Raw genomic sequence first — 18,869 nt, forward strand, 5'->3', positions numbered from 1 at the left:
CAGAAGAGGAGGATGCCCGCTGAGGAGGACTACCTCCAGCCTAGAGCTCCGTGAAGCAAAGCTGTCCAATCTGAAACAAGCCAAACTTCGCTCCCATCAGTAGCTGCATGCCACCTCCCCTCCAAGTGTCAAGGAAGCCACTCGTCGCCAGGTCTTAAGGCACACTTCCTCTAGACCCACAGCATCTAAAGCAGAAGTCTCCCGCTGGTTCAGTCCTGCCCTCAGCCTCGCATGGCTTGTGCCACGACTTTTCCCCTGCACACATCACCGAACACCGAAACCAGAGCAGACTTCTTTCTGCACACGCCTTCCAGTTGAGAAACTCACTACCGGCGTGGATTCCTTTAAATCTCACGCCTTCTCCAACCTGCCACCCCACCCCCCATACAAACGAGGTAAGGGGGTTGGGTGTAGAGGGGTTAAAGAGACAGCCACTACTAGTGCCCCTCCATCTGGTTCAAAAGATGTCACGGCGGCCACACCGCGGACCTTACCTTGCTCTCCCCCCTCTCGCCGTTGGGTCTCGCCTCCGGATCGTCGCTGTCCTCAGCGCCCGCACTCTCGCAGGGCACTTCATCCTGAGCCAGCTGCTGCTGGGGCTGCGGCTGGGGCTGGGGAGGCTGTGGCGGCGCCTGGCAGGCTCCGCCAGCCCCCTGGGAGCGGGGGATGGGCTCCGGGCGCGGAGAAACTCCCTCCACATCCATCTCCATCTTCCCATTCACTGGAGGGCAAGACAAAAGCGGAGCGGAGACTTGGCAGCGGCGCCCGGCGGCTCCTCAGCGGCCCGTGGCACGCATGGCTCGCCGAGGAGGGGCCGCCTCGCGCGCGCCCTCCCTCCTGCCACCCTTCGCCCGCACTCCCCGCGCCTCGGCTCCGGCGCTGCGGGGCGTCTGGGCCCGGGAGCCGGCGAGGAGCGGGTGGCCGCGTGTCCTTGGAGCGCTGGCCTTCAGGCGCCCCCCGGCAGTCCCGCTACACCGAGCGCATCCTGGCGGTGGCAGGGCGCCTCCCAGCCGCGCGCCCCAGCCAGCCCTGGGGACAGCCCCGAGGACTTGTTCTCCTTATCCTCGATCCCGGATCCACGATCCTCGATCATCTGGCGTCTCCTGGGGGCTCCCTGGGTGTTTCACCTCCCTTCCAACCTTCTGAACAAAGTTACTGGAAGAACAAACCAGATGGGCCAGATTTGCCTGGCGACACTGGCGGAGATAGGGAATGTCAGGTATAAGCGGGATCTTGCACCCCTAGCCGCTGACCAGGCACCGACCCTATCTGTCGCCTCCTTCCTAGCTCAGGGGAACCGAAGCAAAAAGGGTATTTCGACCTATGCATGAGGATGTCAGGGAACAGTAGGAGAGGGGCAAGGGGAGAACTCGTGGCTGGAGAGACCACCCCAACCCCAGGTGACTACCACCTCCTGACCCTGGTTCTTCCTCCTCCAGCCACCAATAGTGTCTGGAGGGCCAGTCCTTCTCTGGGTGCATGTGTGTGACTCCCAGAGCCCAGCACCCAGGTCTGCCCTGATGCTGGTGGCTCTGTCTTCTACTAGAGAACTGGAACACAGAAGCAACCAGTATCCAATTACTAGCAGGAACAGATTTAACCTAGTCTTGGGCATGCCAGGGGTTAAATAAAACTGGGAAGGGGTGGGGCTCTATGGGATGAAGAGGATGTGTGGATGTGGACCAGTCTCACGGTGCTGAGTTTGGCACCAAGGTGTGCCGCTGGAGGGTCAATGGAGGAGGAAGGGACGTGGGGTGTAGCTGCCAGGCTTTTACTGCAACGTATCCTGTGGTGGGCGCCAGCTGGGCGCCTGCTCTCCCAAGTGGCCAGTTCTCTCAAGTAAGCTGGGCAAATTTTTAGGCGGTGAGGCTAGGGGCAAGCAGTGGAGTGCTCTGTAAATACAGAGTTGGCACAGATAGACCTGGAAAAGCTTACATTGGGACTCCCTGTCAGTCACGTTTACCAATTCTGTGCTACTCACATAGAAATTAAGAGGAGTTGCTGGGCTAGTACCAGTGTTTCTGAGCCTTGAAGTGCCAAAAACTCATAAGCTGTGCCAAGAGACTCAGCCTCTATTTCCAAGTCCTCAGAACTGGGGATGCATGCCTCCAGGCTCTATAAGCCAAAGCCATATGACTGTGTAGATGCTCAGGTGGAAGGCTTACTGCTCTGGGCCTTCATTCCCAATGGCCTGGCCCTGGGGCAGCTAGAATCATCCTTGGCATCTAGAGCTGGAACTCAACAAGCCTTGAGTGTTAGGGTTGTGGGGGGCTGGAAGCATGTATAGCTAGCATTACAGCTCCAGAGCAGATTTTAGACCCTCACCTTTAGGGACTGGGAGCCCCCTGGAACTCTCCTACCAAGCAGTCACATCCTTGTCTTCAGATCTCCCGCAGGTCTCTCCACTTCTGCCATCCACCATCCTCTCCTGAGCTTCTGCCCCATCACTCTTCAAACTCGTCAGTCCCTTTTAACTGATGAGGGGCTGCCACTGACTGTCTCCTCTGGAAGTTACCAGCTCAGCTCATTCCAATCACCATAAAGATCACAGGTGGGTAAGAAAGAGCCCTTGGCAGAAACCTTTTATTGGGTCTGATGTTGCATCACTAGGGTGCAGTAGCAGAGGGTGGCTCTGAGCTCATTCTAAAACCAGAAAGGGGGTGTGGCGGGACTGTAGCACATAAATGTGGCACTGTAATTTGCACCAACCACAGCCATCAAATCATACCAATCACAAACATTCTGTAGAAATCTAGCCCAACCAAGTCCTCTCTCCTCTCTGAGTCAAAACAGCTGCCGGTGAGCAGGGTCATCCGGAGTTCACCCAGGCTTGTCTTGAACACTGTCCTCCTGCCCTCCTGTAGGTTGTTAGGAATGTTTTGGGCTAGAAGTCGACTTCCTAAAGGGGAAGCAGTATCTTTTGTAGCATCCATGGTTAAAGTCGATACCCTCCCCAGCTGCTGAAGTGTTCTTACAGAAACCAGACAACACTAAAAGTACCTAGTAGGGGAGCAGTCGGTCCAACCAGCTGCCAAGGAAGGAGCTGCTAGAAGGACAGTTCGGGGCTCAAGGCCTCCAGGAATAAGGGAAGAATCTGTCATCTGACACTCCAGGAATCCAGTGGCCTTGTCTGGACATAAAAGGTTGCTTACAATAAAGACTTAACAAAAGTTTAATACCAAACAAACATTCCCAGTGGCATTTAACAGGTAACAGGGACCAAGGTTGGGTTGAGTCCATCTGATCCATCTCAAGGTGAACAAGTGACTTCTGCAGTTGCCACTTGGTCCTGGAAGTAGCTTAGGGTGTTATGGGTCATCAGCAACTGTGTACATCCAGGAGGGACCTTGGAACAGCAACAAGGAGAAGTAAGTCACGAAGAAGCTGTTTAACATTAGTCGTTTAGTCTGGGTTTTGAGTTCTTAAATGTCCCCAAATGAATCAGGAGATAAGCGAACTGCCCATGTATTTTCTAGTGGCCTTTTCCTTCAATGTCCAGTGTGGGATACATGTGCCTGATGCAGCTGGAAGTCACATGGCCCACTGGGCTGCTCTGCAGTGCCCAGCAGAGCTTTTACACACCAATGCACATAGTCCTCATGGATGAAGTTACACCAGGTACATCAGCAGAATTTATCCTTTTCTGCAACCTCTTACTCTCCAGGTTTTTGCATGAGTATGAAAGCATTTCATGGCTGCTTTACTCAGCGTAGACAGGTCAGGTAAGGCAGCATGGACGTGCTCTAAGAGAGCAGAGTTTGGATGAAGGCTTACCAGGTCTCTGGTGTTGGTTTTGGTTTTCAATAATTCTAAAAGCTTTACTTTAAGTTTATTTTCTAAACCCAGAACTCATCAAATAACACAATGAGTTTGCTTATCTGGATGTACTAGACTTTTAAATGACCTTATGACCCTGACTGTTGTCATGTATGAGCCAAGTCAGTACGAGTGAGGCCTGCAGACTGGCTGGCCTGTGAGTAAAGGTGCCCACTGCCAAGCCTGATAACACAAATCTAGTCCCTAAAACATAAAGAAACAAACCCCAAAGAATTGTCTTCTGACTTCTTAACATTTGCTGTGGCATGCCTACCCCCACTTCCAAAATATTTATTACAAAATAATTTTAAAAAAATTAAGAAAATACAACCTCATGCCTTTGAGGATGATACTTCTCTCCACGTCCCCTCCAGCAGCCACTAATAAATCAAGAGTCCTTACAAAGTTTTTATTAAGGTAAATTAGATTATCTGTGTAATGTGCTTAGAAAATCACATAGCACACGGCATTGTCTGTTAAGCTAGGGCAGGAAGATGGTAGAAACTGACCTTGAAAGTATCTGAAGACTTTGGTTCAGGAGCATGTACACAGGATTTTTCTAGAAGATAGCTGGCATCTTCGGAGAAGAGGGAGGAACTCACCAGTGTTGTGTGCGAGGAACTTCAGAGTTTGACAGGTTTTCTTCTGGAGTGCAGAAATAAAAATCACATGTCAATTCAGACAGGAGCTGGGAGAACTGTTAAGTTAATATTCTTCCACGCTTGTTACTTCCAAAATGTGTTTGTGAACTTTTTTCAAGGCTCAGATGAAGATTAAATAAAATGGAAGATAAAATACTGCAACTGAATTTGTTCTAAATTTAGACACGTGCTTTTAAAGGTTCCTATTGTTCAATGCAAATATTATTTCCTTCTGCCCCTGCAATTACTTGGGGGACATGTATTTTTTTTAGCATCTGTCATAAGTAAATATGGACTCAGAAAATATATTACATTTCAAAACTGTTGATTGCACCTAATTATGCATGTAAATTGCTACTTCAAGCCTGCAAACAGCTTGCAACATTTTGAAATTTCTGCCCTACTAGTCGTCTGAGGTGTTTGTGTAGTATTTCGTGGTTGCCTGAAATGACACTTCACATCCTCATTAACTGTCCATTAATGATGAGTCTGTGAAGAATTCTGACCTTTAGCTGTCTCTCTCAGAAGACTCAGGATTAGTGGATCTTCACTTTTAACAAAATTCACCTTCTTCCTATTTACACCTGGACACTTGATGTTCTTTTGAGTCCCTGAGACGACTGAGTGTCCTTGGAGCATAGTTGGTCTAGCCTTTTGTTACTCAGATTTTCCTCCATGAACCTGGAGCATTCCACCCTCAGGAGTGGGAAAGGTGTGCACTCCTAGGCCTGCCACAGGCCGGTCACGCAGAATTTGCATCCAACAAGATCTCCAAGTGATCCACTGAGTGTGGGTTTAAGAAGGCTGTCTAAGCCGGGCGGTGGTGGCGCACGCCTTTAATCCCAGCACTCGGGAGGCAGAGCCAGGCGGATCTCTGTGAGTTCGAGGCCAGCCTGGACTACCAAGTGAGTTCCAGGAAAGGTGCAAAGCTACACAGAGAAACCCTGTCTCGAAAAATCAAAAAAAAAAAAGAAGGCTGTCTAACCTATGGGTCCTGCTGCTCTTCCTCTGCTTATCTTTGGCAATCACAGTTGCCCTCCAAGACTACCCAGAAAACACTTCTCTAGGATGACACAGTGTGGGACTAGTGTCATCACAGTGTGAGATAGATGTCTCCTGGCTCCATGGGTAAGAGTGCTTGCCTTGAAAGCATAGTGACCCAAGTTTGATCCCAGGAACCCAGCCATGGAAGTGTGCCAACTGCCAAAAAATTGTCTGGTGACCCCTTTATGCATATTATTGTACACAGGCACCTGTATACATACACACACACACACACACACACACACACACACACACACACACACACACACTAAAGTAAAAGCCAGGCGGTGGTGGCGCATGCCTTTAATCCCAGCACTAGGAAGGTAGAGCCAGGTGGATGTCTATGAGTTCAAGGCCAGCCTGGGCTACAGAGTGAGTTCCAGGAAAGGCTCAAAGCTACACAGAGAAACTCTGTCTCAAAAAACCAAAAGAAAAAAAAAAGTAAAAACACAGAGTAGCTCCTCTTTTTCTCAAGACGGTCTAATTCTCAGACACTCCATTCCTCACCATGGGGCTTCCCCTGCACACTGAAAGGCTTCATGAATTAAGAGCATAGCTATGTTTCATCATTCTGGTGATTGAATAAGAAATGTGAGTTCTTCTAAAATCAAAAGACAGTAAACTAGAAGCATTTTATCCTGAATAATGAACCTTTTGCAGACATGTGAAAAGTTTGGTCATTTTTGCCCTTCTTGAGTCTGGCAACTCCAGTGTCTCCCTGCTGGGATCCCAAGTGTCCTGAGACACAGTACAAGCAAGCAAGGACAAGTTTGTGTCTTTGCAAAAAACATGTAGTAAAACCTCAATAATTTGAAATAAGTTTGCACTAAATTACATACCCCAGAATTTTTAGGAAGTAACAGAAATCATTAATGAATTTCTTTGAAGCATATATGTATATAATTCAACAAACTGATCTTCTTTCCAGTTGTAGGACAGACTCTCTACAGCTCATCTGGAGTTTGCTATGTAGGTTTGTTAGCTTCAAACTTGCAATCCTCCTGCCTCAGCCTCCCAAGTGCTAGGATTACAGGCATCACCAGGCCCAGCTTAAAATGAATTGATTTTTAAAATATTTTTACCTGTGTGTGTGTTGTATGCCTTGTGTATGTATGTATGTGTGTGTGTGTGTGTGTGTGTGTGTGTGTGTGTGTGTGTGTGTGCAGGTTCACAAACCTATACATGCATGTGCTTAGCTCAGAAGCTGATGAAAGTGTCTTCCTCTATAACTATTTTTTTTAAAGCATCTGTTAATGAACTTGGAGTTTGTCATCTTGGCTGCACTGGCTGGTCAGCAAGTCCCCACATTGGCCTGCCTCTGCCCTCTAACTCACCCCTCACCAGAATTATACCACTACACCTGGTTTTTATGTGAGTTCTGGGGATCCAAACTCAGGTCCTCATGCTTGGACAGCACACACTTTACCCAGCCTCTGAATTGCTGTTGGAAGGACTTCCTGGTACAGAAGGTCTCATCTCTAATGTATACAAAAGTCACCTGGAGAATGCTATGATTCTACAGGGATAGAGCTCAGCCTGAGCATCTAACATCCATGTGGTCCTGTGCTTGTAGTCTTCCAATCTGAAAGACTGTCTCGCAACAGTTTTCAAACCCCTATCACAAGGGGAACTCTCAGTTCCTAAAGACTGAATCCTCCAAAAATCAGGATGTCTGGAGGTGGGATGGAAGCAATGATAGGTTGGAGGTAGAGTTGTTTTGCTTTCGGACAGGGTTTTATGTAGCCCAGGCTAGCCTCGAACTCCCAAGTGCCTGGATTATAAGTATGCAATACCACACATGTACATGGCTTATGGTGGTTTTTAAGCCTCACAGGTGGTAACCAGGTGTGGTCACAACTGAGAACCATGCCTTCAGGGAGTCTCCACAGTGGGGAGTAGTAGCAGCTGGGACCTTCTCAGCAATGCAAACCTCCCCATCCTGTCAGGAACTCAAGGGCATGGAGTCCTGCAGTCTACCTTGCTACAGGGCATGGTTGTGATGCACCTTCAGGTTTCAGGGTCATTACTATAATCAAAGTTCTCTATAGCTGTATGTTAGAGACATTGGGAAGGTGTCAAAAAAACCACTATTTCCCCCATTAATTGGTGAAATAAAAATCTGAGGGCAAAATGGAACCTGGTGATGTTAAAGTTCCCCCAGATGATTCCAGTTGTGCAGACAAGGCTGAGCAACATTTCTATAGACTGAATTTTTATGTATGCAAATTATGTTTCCATGGAGCGGCCGTTTCTTCTGAGTTTCTGTCTTTCTTTTTTTAAATCCTTCCGTAATCTGCAGGAATGGAATGACTGGAAAGGTAAAGAGAGTACCAGGCCAATTAACACAGGTGCAAATTAGCCTGCTCACAATAGTTTCTGACAAATCATTCCTTTTCCCACAGCCTTTCCCTCCTTGGTGACATGACAGCAGCTTCCTGCTGCAATGAGAGCTTGGTGTGTGTGACAAGGCTCAGTTGAGGTGGCACTGGCCTGTGGGGACTCAGGATTCTTTCCCTGGGTTTCTTAGCCACCACGGGAGGATGTCCCTGTGAATTAGGGGTTTAAAAGCACCTTGCTGTCCAAACTGTAGTTCACAAACCAGCGGCATCAACATCACCAAGGATTCAGTTCTGAGTGCTGATTCCTGGGCCCCAGCCCAGTCCTTTGTAACCAGCACCTGTGCTTTACGGATCCCTGGTTGCCAGGAGGACACTCAGTCCTTCAGAAGCTGAGATACAGTGGGCACCTGTGAGACACATGGGTCTTCATGCAACCACCTAATCCTACCTCCTCTGCCGTCCTACTCTCCATTGATCCACCCCCATCCTCAGAACTCTCTAAGAGAATATATATATATATATATATATTCTTTAGTTTCTGGCCTTGTCTCACAGGGTTCCTTTTCTCGCCCCTCCTCCCATGGACCCCATTTGTTCCCTTGTGCTGTTTAATCCAAACATACATGATTATGTATGACTGTATACAACTCAGGAACCAGGAATGATGGAAAACATACAAAATCTGTCTTTCTGAGGCTGGTATAATTCATTTAATCTGATTGTCTTGGTTTCATTCATTTCTACAATGGATATAATTTGGAGCTTGTTTATGGCTGAAAACTTCTATTGTGTATATACATACTTTCTTTATCCATGTCTGAGGCTGGACTCTAGGCTGCTCCCATAATTTAGCTATAGTGACTAGGGCTGCTGTAAACACTGGTAAGGAGGTATCTCTGTAATGTGATGACTTGGGGTTCTTCAGAACCCTCTAGAACTTTCATGGATACTGCTCCAGTTGACAAGAAGAACCTATTGATGCTGCTCATTCCTTATGAGGTTAGCATCACCATCCAATGGAACTTTCTTTGATGATACAAATGTTCTTTGTGTGTTTCGGTAGGGAGCCTCCCTCCCATATGTGGCTATGAGCCCGTGAATTATGGCTAGTGTGACTGAGAAACTGAATTTTAATTTTATTTCTTTCTAATTGATTTAAATTTAAATAGCTTCATATGGTTAGTGGCTCCAGTGTGTTGAACAACACAATTCCAAAGTAACCACCTTCCTCTTGCTGAACCTTATTCGAGTTCCCAAGATGAACATTTGCCCATCCTACTCTGCATTTGTATGTATTAATCCCTACTGAATTCACCAAGATGAAAAACATCTGCCTGGCCACCTCATTTACATAATAAGTAACATTATGCTTATTATTTTGAATGAGAAGAGTTTAACTTGAATTAAATGCCACCAAAAAGTTGTCAAAACCTCTTTCATAGTATTCATAATCACACAGCTTTAATTTTGCAGCCTTTTCAGATGTCATCGACATGGGTACATCAACTGCTGTAGAAACAAGAGAATGCAGATGATTCAGGGTGGAGGAGACATAAGGACACCAGCCGCAGCATCCTGGTGCACAACAGAAAAGCTGTGTGTATTGAGCATAGACTCCAGGATGTATCAATCTGAATGTGGAAGATGAGTCACAAAACAAAGGAGAGATCATCAGGCCAGAAAACACTAAATAAAAGTTCAAACAGACATGTACTCAACAATGAGCCTGAGCATAGTATCTAATCTGTGGAACTGATGGAATGGGATACCATAAGGTGGCACGAGAGGAAAAGGAAGGGGGTAAGGAAGCACACTTTCCAGACAGACATCAGCCCCTTCCAGGCTTCTGCAGGGTGAGAGCAGCCTTGGGAACACTGTCTCCCATGCTAACCCCTGTAAGCGCTGATAAACCTTGAACTGATAAGCCTCAGACAAGGAGAACAAGCAAATCCTGCGTGGGAGTGGCTCAGTGGACAAAGTACTTTTTACATAAACAAGAAGACCTGAGTTCAGATGTCCAGGACCCTCTCAAAAGAAGCCAGGCACAGTGGCGCCCTCATCAGCACCCCCAGGCACAGTGGCACCCTCATCAGCACCCCCAGGCACAGTGGCACCCTCATCAGTACCCCCAGGCACAGTGGCACCCTCATCAGTACCCCCAGGCACAGTGGCACCCTCATCAACACCCCCAGGCACAGTGGCACCCTCATCAACACCCCCAGGCACAGTGGCACCCTCATCAGCACCCCCAGGACTATGGAAAGGATAGAGACTGGCAACTTCCTGGGAGCTCATCGGCTAGCCAGGCTAGACAGCCAGTGAGCTCCAGATTTAGTGAGTGGTCCTCTCTCAAAACATCTAATATAAACCTATAGCCTCTACACACACATACTTGCACACATGAGTGTGTGCATACAGCGCACACACACACACACACACACACACACACACACACACTTGATAAGATACACACTGCTTCTGAGCTGCAGCAGTCACAACCTGCCTTGTGAAAGAAAGCAGACACTAGAGAGATGTCTCATGCTGGTCTGTGCATCCCCACTAGAGATTTGGTACTGTGGAATTCACAGTGAGTCCCACAAAGAAATGTGTAGCTAAGGGCAACAGCCTCACTTCTGTAGGAGGGTCACTTCATGGCAACAGAACCCAATAAATAGGCCACAGTTGTTGTCCTCAGGAAAGAAAATTCCAGGGACTCCAGACAGTATGACCTCAGGAGAGGCTGGGAGCTCAGACACCACTGAAAGCATCATTTGCATGCAGGCTTCTTAAGGTCTACCCCACCTCTCTATTCTTTGATGTTGTAGGTTTCTTCATAATCCACATCAATCCACCTTAAAAAATAAAAAAGGGTCCACAGAAGAGAAAAGAAGATGTGAAGGCCCTCCAGGTGGCTCAGAAGGCAGAGGCGGTTACCACCAAACCTGGCAGCCTGAATTCCAGCTCTGGGTTCTAAAAGGAGAGAACACACTCCTGCAGCTCTCCCCAGATCTCTACAGATGTGCCCACAGAAATTATTAATAAGAGTGGGGAAAGACAAAATTCTGGGGAGATGGCTCGGCTGCTAACGTGAACACACTGTATCACACTTGGCGTGAGAACCAGATCCACACAGTTCTCCTCTGACCTCCACAGACATACTGTGATACACACCACACATGCACACACATGATAATAAATTAATTTTTAATATGAGACTCCCCCACCCCCACCCCACCTCCAAGGACTCCAAACTTTAATTTCTAGGTCCTGATGCAATTTTCCAGGTCATTTCCATCTGAAGAGTGAGAGCAGTCACAGTCTGCCCAGGCAGTAAGGAGTAGAGTGAGGCTGCCTCAGTGGACCCCATTTGACTTCCTGAACCTTCCACAGCTCATAGGCCTGCTGAGCTGAATCTGGACTTGGTGGAGCTTCATGACACTGACCTAGAGGATCATTCCCTGCACTCTCCTCTGATGGCATCTACTCCTGGAGCTCTGGTTTGGGCCTTCCAGCTTGGGACTCTGCTACTTATGAGCTACCTTTCTTTTTTTTAAAATATAAAGATATATTCCATAAAAAGAGTTTGGCAGGTCAAAGAGAAGCATGACACTTCCTAAAAACACAAGCATTCTTCTTCCTCTAGTCTATAGAGAATTATTTAGAAAACTGTAATTTTTTTTGTTTTTTGTTTTTTGGGGTTTTTTTTTGAGCTACTTTTCTATATATTGGTTTTATTTCTAGACTCTTTGTTGTGCACCAGAGACTCAGAAATAAAGCAGATGGGAGAGTTTATCTTTAAAACACTAACAATGGGACTGGGAGACAGCTCAGTCTATAACGTAGTTGCCTTACAAGCATGAGCCTCGCTACTAGAACTCCAGTGTAGTGGCACCTATGCTTGTAATCTTGGTGCTGGAGAAGCAGAGACCTCGGTGCTGGAGAAATAGAGACAGGGATCTCTGGGACTTAGTTGCCAGTCAGCCTAGCCTACTTAGAAAGTTTCAAGACAGTGCAAAGACCTTGTCTTAGGGTTTCTATTGCTGTTATAAAACACCATGACCCAAAACAACTCAGGGAGAAAAGGGTTTATTTCACCTTACAATTCTCAGATCACAGTCCATTGCTGAGGGAAGTCAAGGCAAGAACTCAAGTGGGGAAGAAGCTGATGCAGAGGCCATGGAGGGGTGCTGCTTACTGGCCTACTACTCATGGCTTGCTCAGCCTGCTCTCTTACAGCTTCCAGAACCACCAGCCTAGGGGTGGCACCACCCACAGTGAACTGGGCCTTCCCATATCAATTATCAATCAAGAAAATGTACCACAGGCTTCCCCACAGGTCTGGCAGGGACATTCTCTCAATTGAAGTTCCCTATTCCCAAATGACTCTGGCTTATGTCAAGTTGACACAAAACTAGCCAGAACAGACCCTGTCTCTAAAGGAAGAAACAATGATGAAGTGTGGCTAGAGGGATACACATAGACTAGGAAAGTGGGAGCAGGCTTCCTGAGAGGCTGCTTCTGTTCCCAGGAGACACTGCAAGAAGAACCAATGGGAAGACATGGTGGCAGGTGTCCAGACAGGACCAACAGGGCAAGAGGAGGACCAGCATACCATAAAAACCAGAAGCCTGCATCTTTTTAAGGGCTTCTAGACTTAGGTTTCTACCAACCTAAATATGTAAAGCTGTTAGTCTCCCTTTTTGCAACTTGGTTCAATTCTTTGTGCCTTCAGAACAAATTCAGGATTCCCTCGACATTCACCATCAATCTCCCCACCCTGCCCTTTCATATCTGTTGTCCTGAGAGTTCCATATACACTTGCACACACAGATGCCCCACCCACACACACCAACAACACAGACTCAGAGTGTACCACAAATGACCATCAGAGAACCAGGAAAGCAAAGCCCTTACAATGCACTCCGGTGCCTCAGCAACCAGAGTGCTTCTCCTTGATCCTGTAAGCAGCTCCAATAAAGCACCTCTGGGGAGCTATTTCCTGTGGGCATGGCAGGACATCATCATCTTGAAGCAGAAGCAAGACCCTCATGAGATGGGACCCATTAACACTTTCTCATGTGCCGAGGGGCATTTTATGGTGCTTATGAGCTCACAGGGATCAGGAGGCCCCTGCACACCAGATGTTATATAAGCAGTTAACAATTGCTGTGGGCACATCGGATTCCACATAGATACGAGTCGGCCAGGCTACCCAAACATAAGATATTTCTTGCATTTGAGTTACCCATAGACCTTTACAAGTGAAAACCAATAGCTCACTGGTTAGCGAAGCTGGACTTAAGTGGAGTCTGTTCTTTAGTCTCTTGGCACCCTATCTGGAGAAAATACACAGCTCCTTATGTCACTGAGGAAAAAGCACGCAAGAGTGCCTAGTGATGAGGCACCCACATTGGACTGATTTGTTGACTGAGACATCATCTTTTGTTGTAGCACAAACTGGCCTGGCACTCTGCTGTCTTGTCTGGAGTGCTGGGAGTACAGGCATGCACCACTCTGCACAACTCCCATGCAAGTTGTTTTAAGTTTTGGTGTTTGGGTTTGGGTGTTTTGGTTTGGCTTGTATATTTTTTTGAGATAGGTCCTCCCTGTACAGATCTGGCTCTTGGCCGGTCTGAGAATTATTGTTAGTTCCAGACTCATCTCACACTGATGATCATCACTTCCTCTGTCTCCCCTAAGTGCTGGGGTTACAGGTATGCCCCACTACACCTGTTTCTTCTTAAACTGTGGGATAAAGATAGAATATGCAGGATTAAAATGTCCCTTCTATTACTCATAAGGTCTGGGGGAGAGGCCATTGTTTTTGTCTGTAAGTGAATGCTCTTCCTATTTCGGAACGCCAGAGCCAAGCACACAAGTCTTCTTGGTCACAGCAGTGTGGGCATGCGCCGTAAAGGCAGCTAGCTTCTAAGGTAAGAGAAAGGGCTGGCAAACCCAGCGCCTTTGTTCAGGGGTTCTCTAAGCAGATGAGACACATCTCCTGCAGCAGAGGGAGTGGAAAACCGAGTGAGCTCAGGAATTATGCTAAACTTTCTACACCTATAAACAAACAAACAAACAAACAAACAAACTACATCAGAACTAAGAAGGGCTACTTCCCCTGAGAGAAGTCTATCTCAATTTTAGTCCTATATCTTATATCCCAGATCCCATTTTCTTGCCTACCTGATGTGTCCTTTGGCAAGGAATTCTGGGAGGCTGTCTTAGTCAGGGTTTCTATTGCTGTGAGAAAACACTGTGACCAAAAGCAGCTTGGGGAGGAAAGGGTTGATTTCATCTCACAACTTTTAGGTCACAGTCATCACTGAGGGAAGTCAGGGCAGGAAACTGGAGGCCGGAAATGAAACAGATAAAACATTGCTCGCCTATACACCCCAGGACCACCTGCCCAGGGTAGTACCACCCACAGCAGCCTGGGCCCTTCTACATCAATCATCAATCAAGGCTTGCCTACAGGGAATCCAGGAGGGGGCATCTTCTCAGTTGAGGTCCCCTCTTTACAGATGACTCCAGCTTGTGTCACGTTGACTCGGAAGCTAACAACACAGGGGTTAGCATGAATTGCTTCCCCCCCCCGCCTCTCTCTCCACTCATTGGTCCTGCTGATTCACCATCAGCCTCTCCAACACACTCCCCTCAATGGCAGAACTAACTTCCTGGATCCTACATCCCTCTACAAACTGGTGAAGAAGAGCTCAAGCTCCTGACCTAGCTCTCAGCTCTCACTAGTGTCATGCTCCACTCCACCGAGCTGAGCTTGCAGAGGGGGGAGGTGCTTTGCTGAGTACCTTTTATATTACAAGTACCAAATAAACATACATTTTCATAATATGGCCTTTTAAAGCAGAAATTATCTTTCATGTGCTCATATAAGCATATTTTAGTAGACCGACCTAATGCAGTATCTTGTGCATTGTGGGAACTAAATAAATGTTTGAGAATGAATATTAAAAACCTTTTATGTGAAAGCAGAAAAATGACTTTGCATCTCATATTAGAAAATTTCATCTTTAAAGAAAGTAAAACAAGAAGAGGCTATTTTGGGGGCTAGTGAGATGATTCAGTGGGTAAAGGCACTTGCTGCCAAGTCCGACGACCTGAGTCCCAACCCAGGAACCCACAGGGTGGAAGGAGAAAACCAATTCCCACAAGTGGTCTTCTGAATGCTATGGCTCCTGAACACACAGGCTCCATACACACAATAAATAAAAAAGAAAGAAAAAAGGAAGGGAGGGAGGGAGGAGGGAGGGAGGAGGGAGAGAGATGGGAAGGGAAGAGGGCCCGGCTATTTAGAAACCAGGCAGGCACTAACACGTGAGTGAGTAATCATGGGATCACATACCCCTGCCTGTTTCACCAAGCTATTACAGAAAAGTTAGTAACCTTTCACAAGCACCTTTCCTAAGTCTCCATTCCTTTGTTTATTAAATGAGGAGCTTCTAATTCCTCCCAGCTCAAAGTGTCTCAGAGAACAACCACACAGGATTTCCAACCAGTTAAGCACATACCAAAAACATCAAACCATCAAACAGGAATGGAAAAACCTTTGTCATTTTTAGAAACACCCTCATTAAAATAATTCACTACATTTATTTATTTTGTGTGTGTTCCTGTGAATGTGTAGGTGACCACATGCCACTGCACACATGTAGAGGGTGGGGGTAACTTTTGGGAGTGGGTTCTCTCCTTCCATCATGTGGGCTGCAGGGACCAAACTCAGGACATCAGACTTGGAAGCAGGTGCCTTTACCCACTGAGCCCTCTCCTGGCCACCTACTGGCCAGTGACTGCTATTTCCAGCTGTGACCAGTTGTCTGCTTCTCAGAGGGTTCTTCCTCTGTGTGCTTTGCTTTCCAGTTGAGAACCAGAGTACAATAAAACATAACTACAGCAAAGAACTTGGTGAGAAGTTTTGGAAAGTTGGGAATATGAGTACGAAATATAAGCCAAACCACCACAGAGGCAGTAATAACTGTAAGAAGTGAGCACACGTGGGAAGACAGAAGAGTGTGGGTGAGGAGTCACACAGTCCATCAGCATCTGTGTCTAGAAAAAAGAGAAGGGCCTCTAGGTGGGAGACTGGAATTTCAGTGAGTGAGAACATACCTTTTTATGATCATGGTGTGCTCAGGCTCCTTAAGGGCCTTGTACATGCTTGGAGATTAAGGCCTGAGTAAATACTAGCCATGTCATGCTTCTTACCACCCACCCCGTCTTTCTCCCCACTACACGGCTCCCAAGAGTCTTCAGTTCATTATGTACTGTGCGTCTAGTCCACGACAGATGTCCCACATCCACGACCAGTGCCTTCCAGTCCTTGGACCATCACTGTCCTTTTGTCCCTTGTTTCACTTGGGGTCGAGAGGCTTGCTCCAATTGTCTCCCTCTAACTATTTTCCCTTACTGTTTAAAAATCATTGAGTGGGTCTCCATACAGATGCTTCCTCTCAGAAACTCACCAAAGAATAGTTGCCTCATCTTGCAGAAGTCATTTTCACTATCAATCCCCAGGAAGACTGAGCATAGCTTTAAGTATATTACAGGTGCCATCTCTTGTTATGCCAACAGCCCTCTGCAGTAGCTCTCAGTAGCTCCATAGGCACACTCCTGGTAGGAGCAGGGCCAAGAACTTGATGGACCTCTCTTATGCAAATCGCATCTACCTATTTGTAGATCAGTGATTGCAGCCATGTAACCAATTACCCCAGAACACAATACCCTCCAACAGTCATGTACAGCCAGATAACCAATCACCCCAGAACACAATACCTTCCAACAGTCATGAACAGCCAGGTAACCAATCACCCCAGAACACAATACCCTCCAACAGTCATGAACAGCCAGGTAACCAAACACCCTAGAACACAATACCTTCCAACAGTCATGTACAGCCAGGTAACCAATCACCCCAGAACACAATACCTTCCAACAGTCATGAACAGCCAGGTAACCAATCACCCCAGAACACAATACCCTCCAACAGTCATGTACAGCCAGGTAACCAAACACCCTAGAACACAATACCCTCCAACAGTCATGTACAGCCAGGTAACCAATCACCCCAGAACACAACACCCTAAACAGTTGCATTGCCCACACATCTGCAGTTAGTCAGAGTCTGGGGGAGATGACACACCTCCACTCCACATAGCAGCAGCTGGAGCATCTCAAATAGAGTTCAAGGCCCATGGTGAAGAAGACTGTATCATGTGGACAAACTGGCACAGGCTGTTGTCTGGGAGCTAAGAAGCTGGGAGACGGGGGTCTGTGGAGGCCCACAAAGGTTCCTAGTGAGATCTGAGCTTGCTTTACCCAGCAAGGCTGCATTAGAGGATTGCTTGATCACGTACGTGGTTACTAGGTGATTGGAAGGGTCTGCACTTGGCTGTGCTAGCAGGAGGTCTTTTGCTCCACCCTGTGGAATTCCTTTAAAAAGCCCTTTAGAAGAGACAGAAGGGGCCAGTGGATTAGGACCCGGGCCCTCCCGAGGCTATTCTGTTTCTGTCTTTTTCTCCCCCCCCCCTCTATACTTCTATCTAAATCTCTTATCCCTCTCTCCTTATGAGTACCCTGGGGGGAAAAAGTAGGAACCAGTCTCCCACAGGGGGTGGAGGTGGGGTCTCAGTTCCAGTTTCCTCATAGCATGATGGCTAGGTTCCAGTAACCTACTAGAACAAGGCAGAAGTGCAAGATACTTTTATAACTTAGTCACAGGATATCATTTCTGCTAAACTTCCTGGGTCCAGGCAAGCACAAAGACCCACCCAGGTTCCAGGACAGGGGACATAGATGCCACTACCTGAGAAAGAACTAGAAGCAAAGCACTAGACCATGTGGTGTAGGAGGAAACGCTAGCAGCCATTACAGAACAGCAAGTTGCCACATCATGATTCCTCTATAAATCACATCTATAATGGTGATTTTCAAATCTTTTATGTGTGCTTGTGTTATGCACAAGTGTGTGCAGGTGTACATTCTTGTGTGTGTATATGTGCATACCTTTGTACGCAGATGTACATATTGCGTATGCAGGTGTGCATAACAGTGTGTGTACGCCTATGTGCATACTGGTTTACATGGGTGTACATGCCTGTATGTGCAGGTGTGCATACCTGTGTGCATATGCTTATGTGGACATACTTGCATGTACAGATGTGCATACTGGTACATGCAAGTAGCATACCTGTATGTACAGGCCTATGTGCATGTGTAGAGGACAGAAACTGATACTGGAATGTTTTCCTCTCAGCCTCCACCTTAATGTTTGAGACAGTGTCTCTCACTGAACCTAGAGATTGCCAATTTGGCTTAGAACAGATGGCCAGCAGACCCCTGGGAATCACTGTATCCCAATATAGGAACTATGGATGCCTGTGATAACAGCTAGCTTTTATGTAGCTGCTGGGATTCCAAATGCCTATCTTCATGTTTGCACAAAAGCCCTTCACTTACTGAGCCATCTCCCCACCTCACCTTGCAAATCTGTAACTCTAATCTTTGAATCTTTTCTGAGGCAATTTCCATACTTCTAATTATCTATTAAAGATTTTGAAAGAAAAAAAGAGGTTCAGAAAGCTTTTTATAAAACCGAGCTTCCCCCTTCTCTGTGGTATTTATGTTATCCTCTCTGGTCATTGAAGCTGGACAGCTCAGTTATGGCTCTGACTCTTCTCACCTTTTTTTCCTCATACCCAAACAAATGTTGAGACCTACTAATTCAGTTTCATTAAATGATGTGTCTATCTATTTACTCATCCTTTTAAGTGATGGAGACACAACTGTACACACAACTGTCCCTGCATTCAGTCCCCAGAACCCATACAAAAAAGCCAGGCACAACGGCACATGCCTGTGACCCCGGCACTGGGGAGGCAGAGACAGGAGGGGCTCACTGACCAGGCAGCCCAGCTGAATTAGTGAGGCCAGGTCAGAGAGACACTGACTCAGTCATTACACAGTGGAGAGACTGAGGCAGGTACTCATCAGTATCTGCCCCTCAACACACGTA

General features: G+C 47.0%; 1 protein-coding gene and 1 long non-coding RNA gene across 11 annotated transcripts in view; one reads left to right on the forward strand and one right to left on the reverse strand.

Moving 5' to 3' along the window:
* Rbms3 (RNA binding motif single stranded interacting protein 3) overlaps positions 1–18,869 on the reverse strand; it is a 1,493,133-nt gene that overhangs the window by 1,338,903 nt on the left and 135,361 nt on the right. For 9 of the 10 annotated variants that reach the window (XM_052723536.1, XM_052723582.1, XM_052723605.1 and 6 more), the window contains 2 exons: positions 4,326–4,461; positions 495–721 (listed from right to left, as the gene is read on the reverse strand). In XM_052723536.1, coding sequence (XP_052579496.1) covers positions 495–710 — 216 coding nt within the window. In that variant the 5' untranslated portion in view covers positions 711–721; positions 4,326–4,461. Of the gene's footprint in view, positions 1–494; positions 1,215–4,325; positions 4,462–18,869 lie in introns of those variants that run through there. The other variant, XM_052723544.1, reaches the window with a different exon arrangement.
* On the forward strand, positions 283–9,547 carry LOC128100978 (uncharacterized). Its single transcript, XR_008214975.1, has 3 exons — positions 283–395; positions 2,386–2,551; positions 9,314–9,547. It is a non-coding gene; the product is annotated as an uncharacterized LOC128100978 (long non-coding RNA).

The sequence above is a fragment of the Peromyscus californicus genome, unplaced genomic scaffold, assembly GCF_007827085.1.
Source record: "Peromyscus californicus insignis strain IS unplaced genomic scaffold, ASM782708v3 Scaffold_11__1_contigs__length_118956290, whole genome shotgun sequence".
Classification (NCBI taxonomy): Eukaryota; Metazoa; Chordata; class Mammalia; order Rodentia; family Cricetidae; genus Peromyscus; species Peromyscus californicus.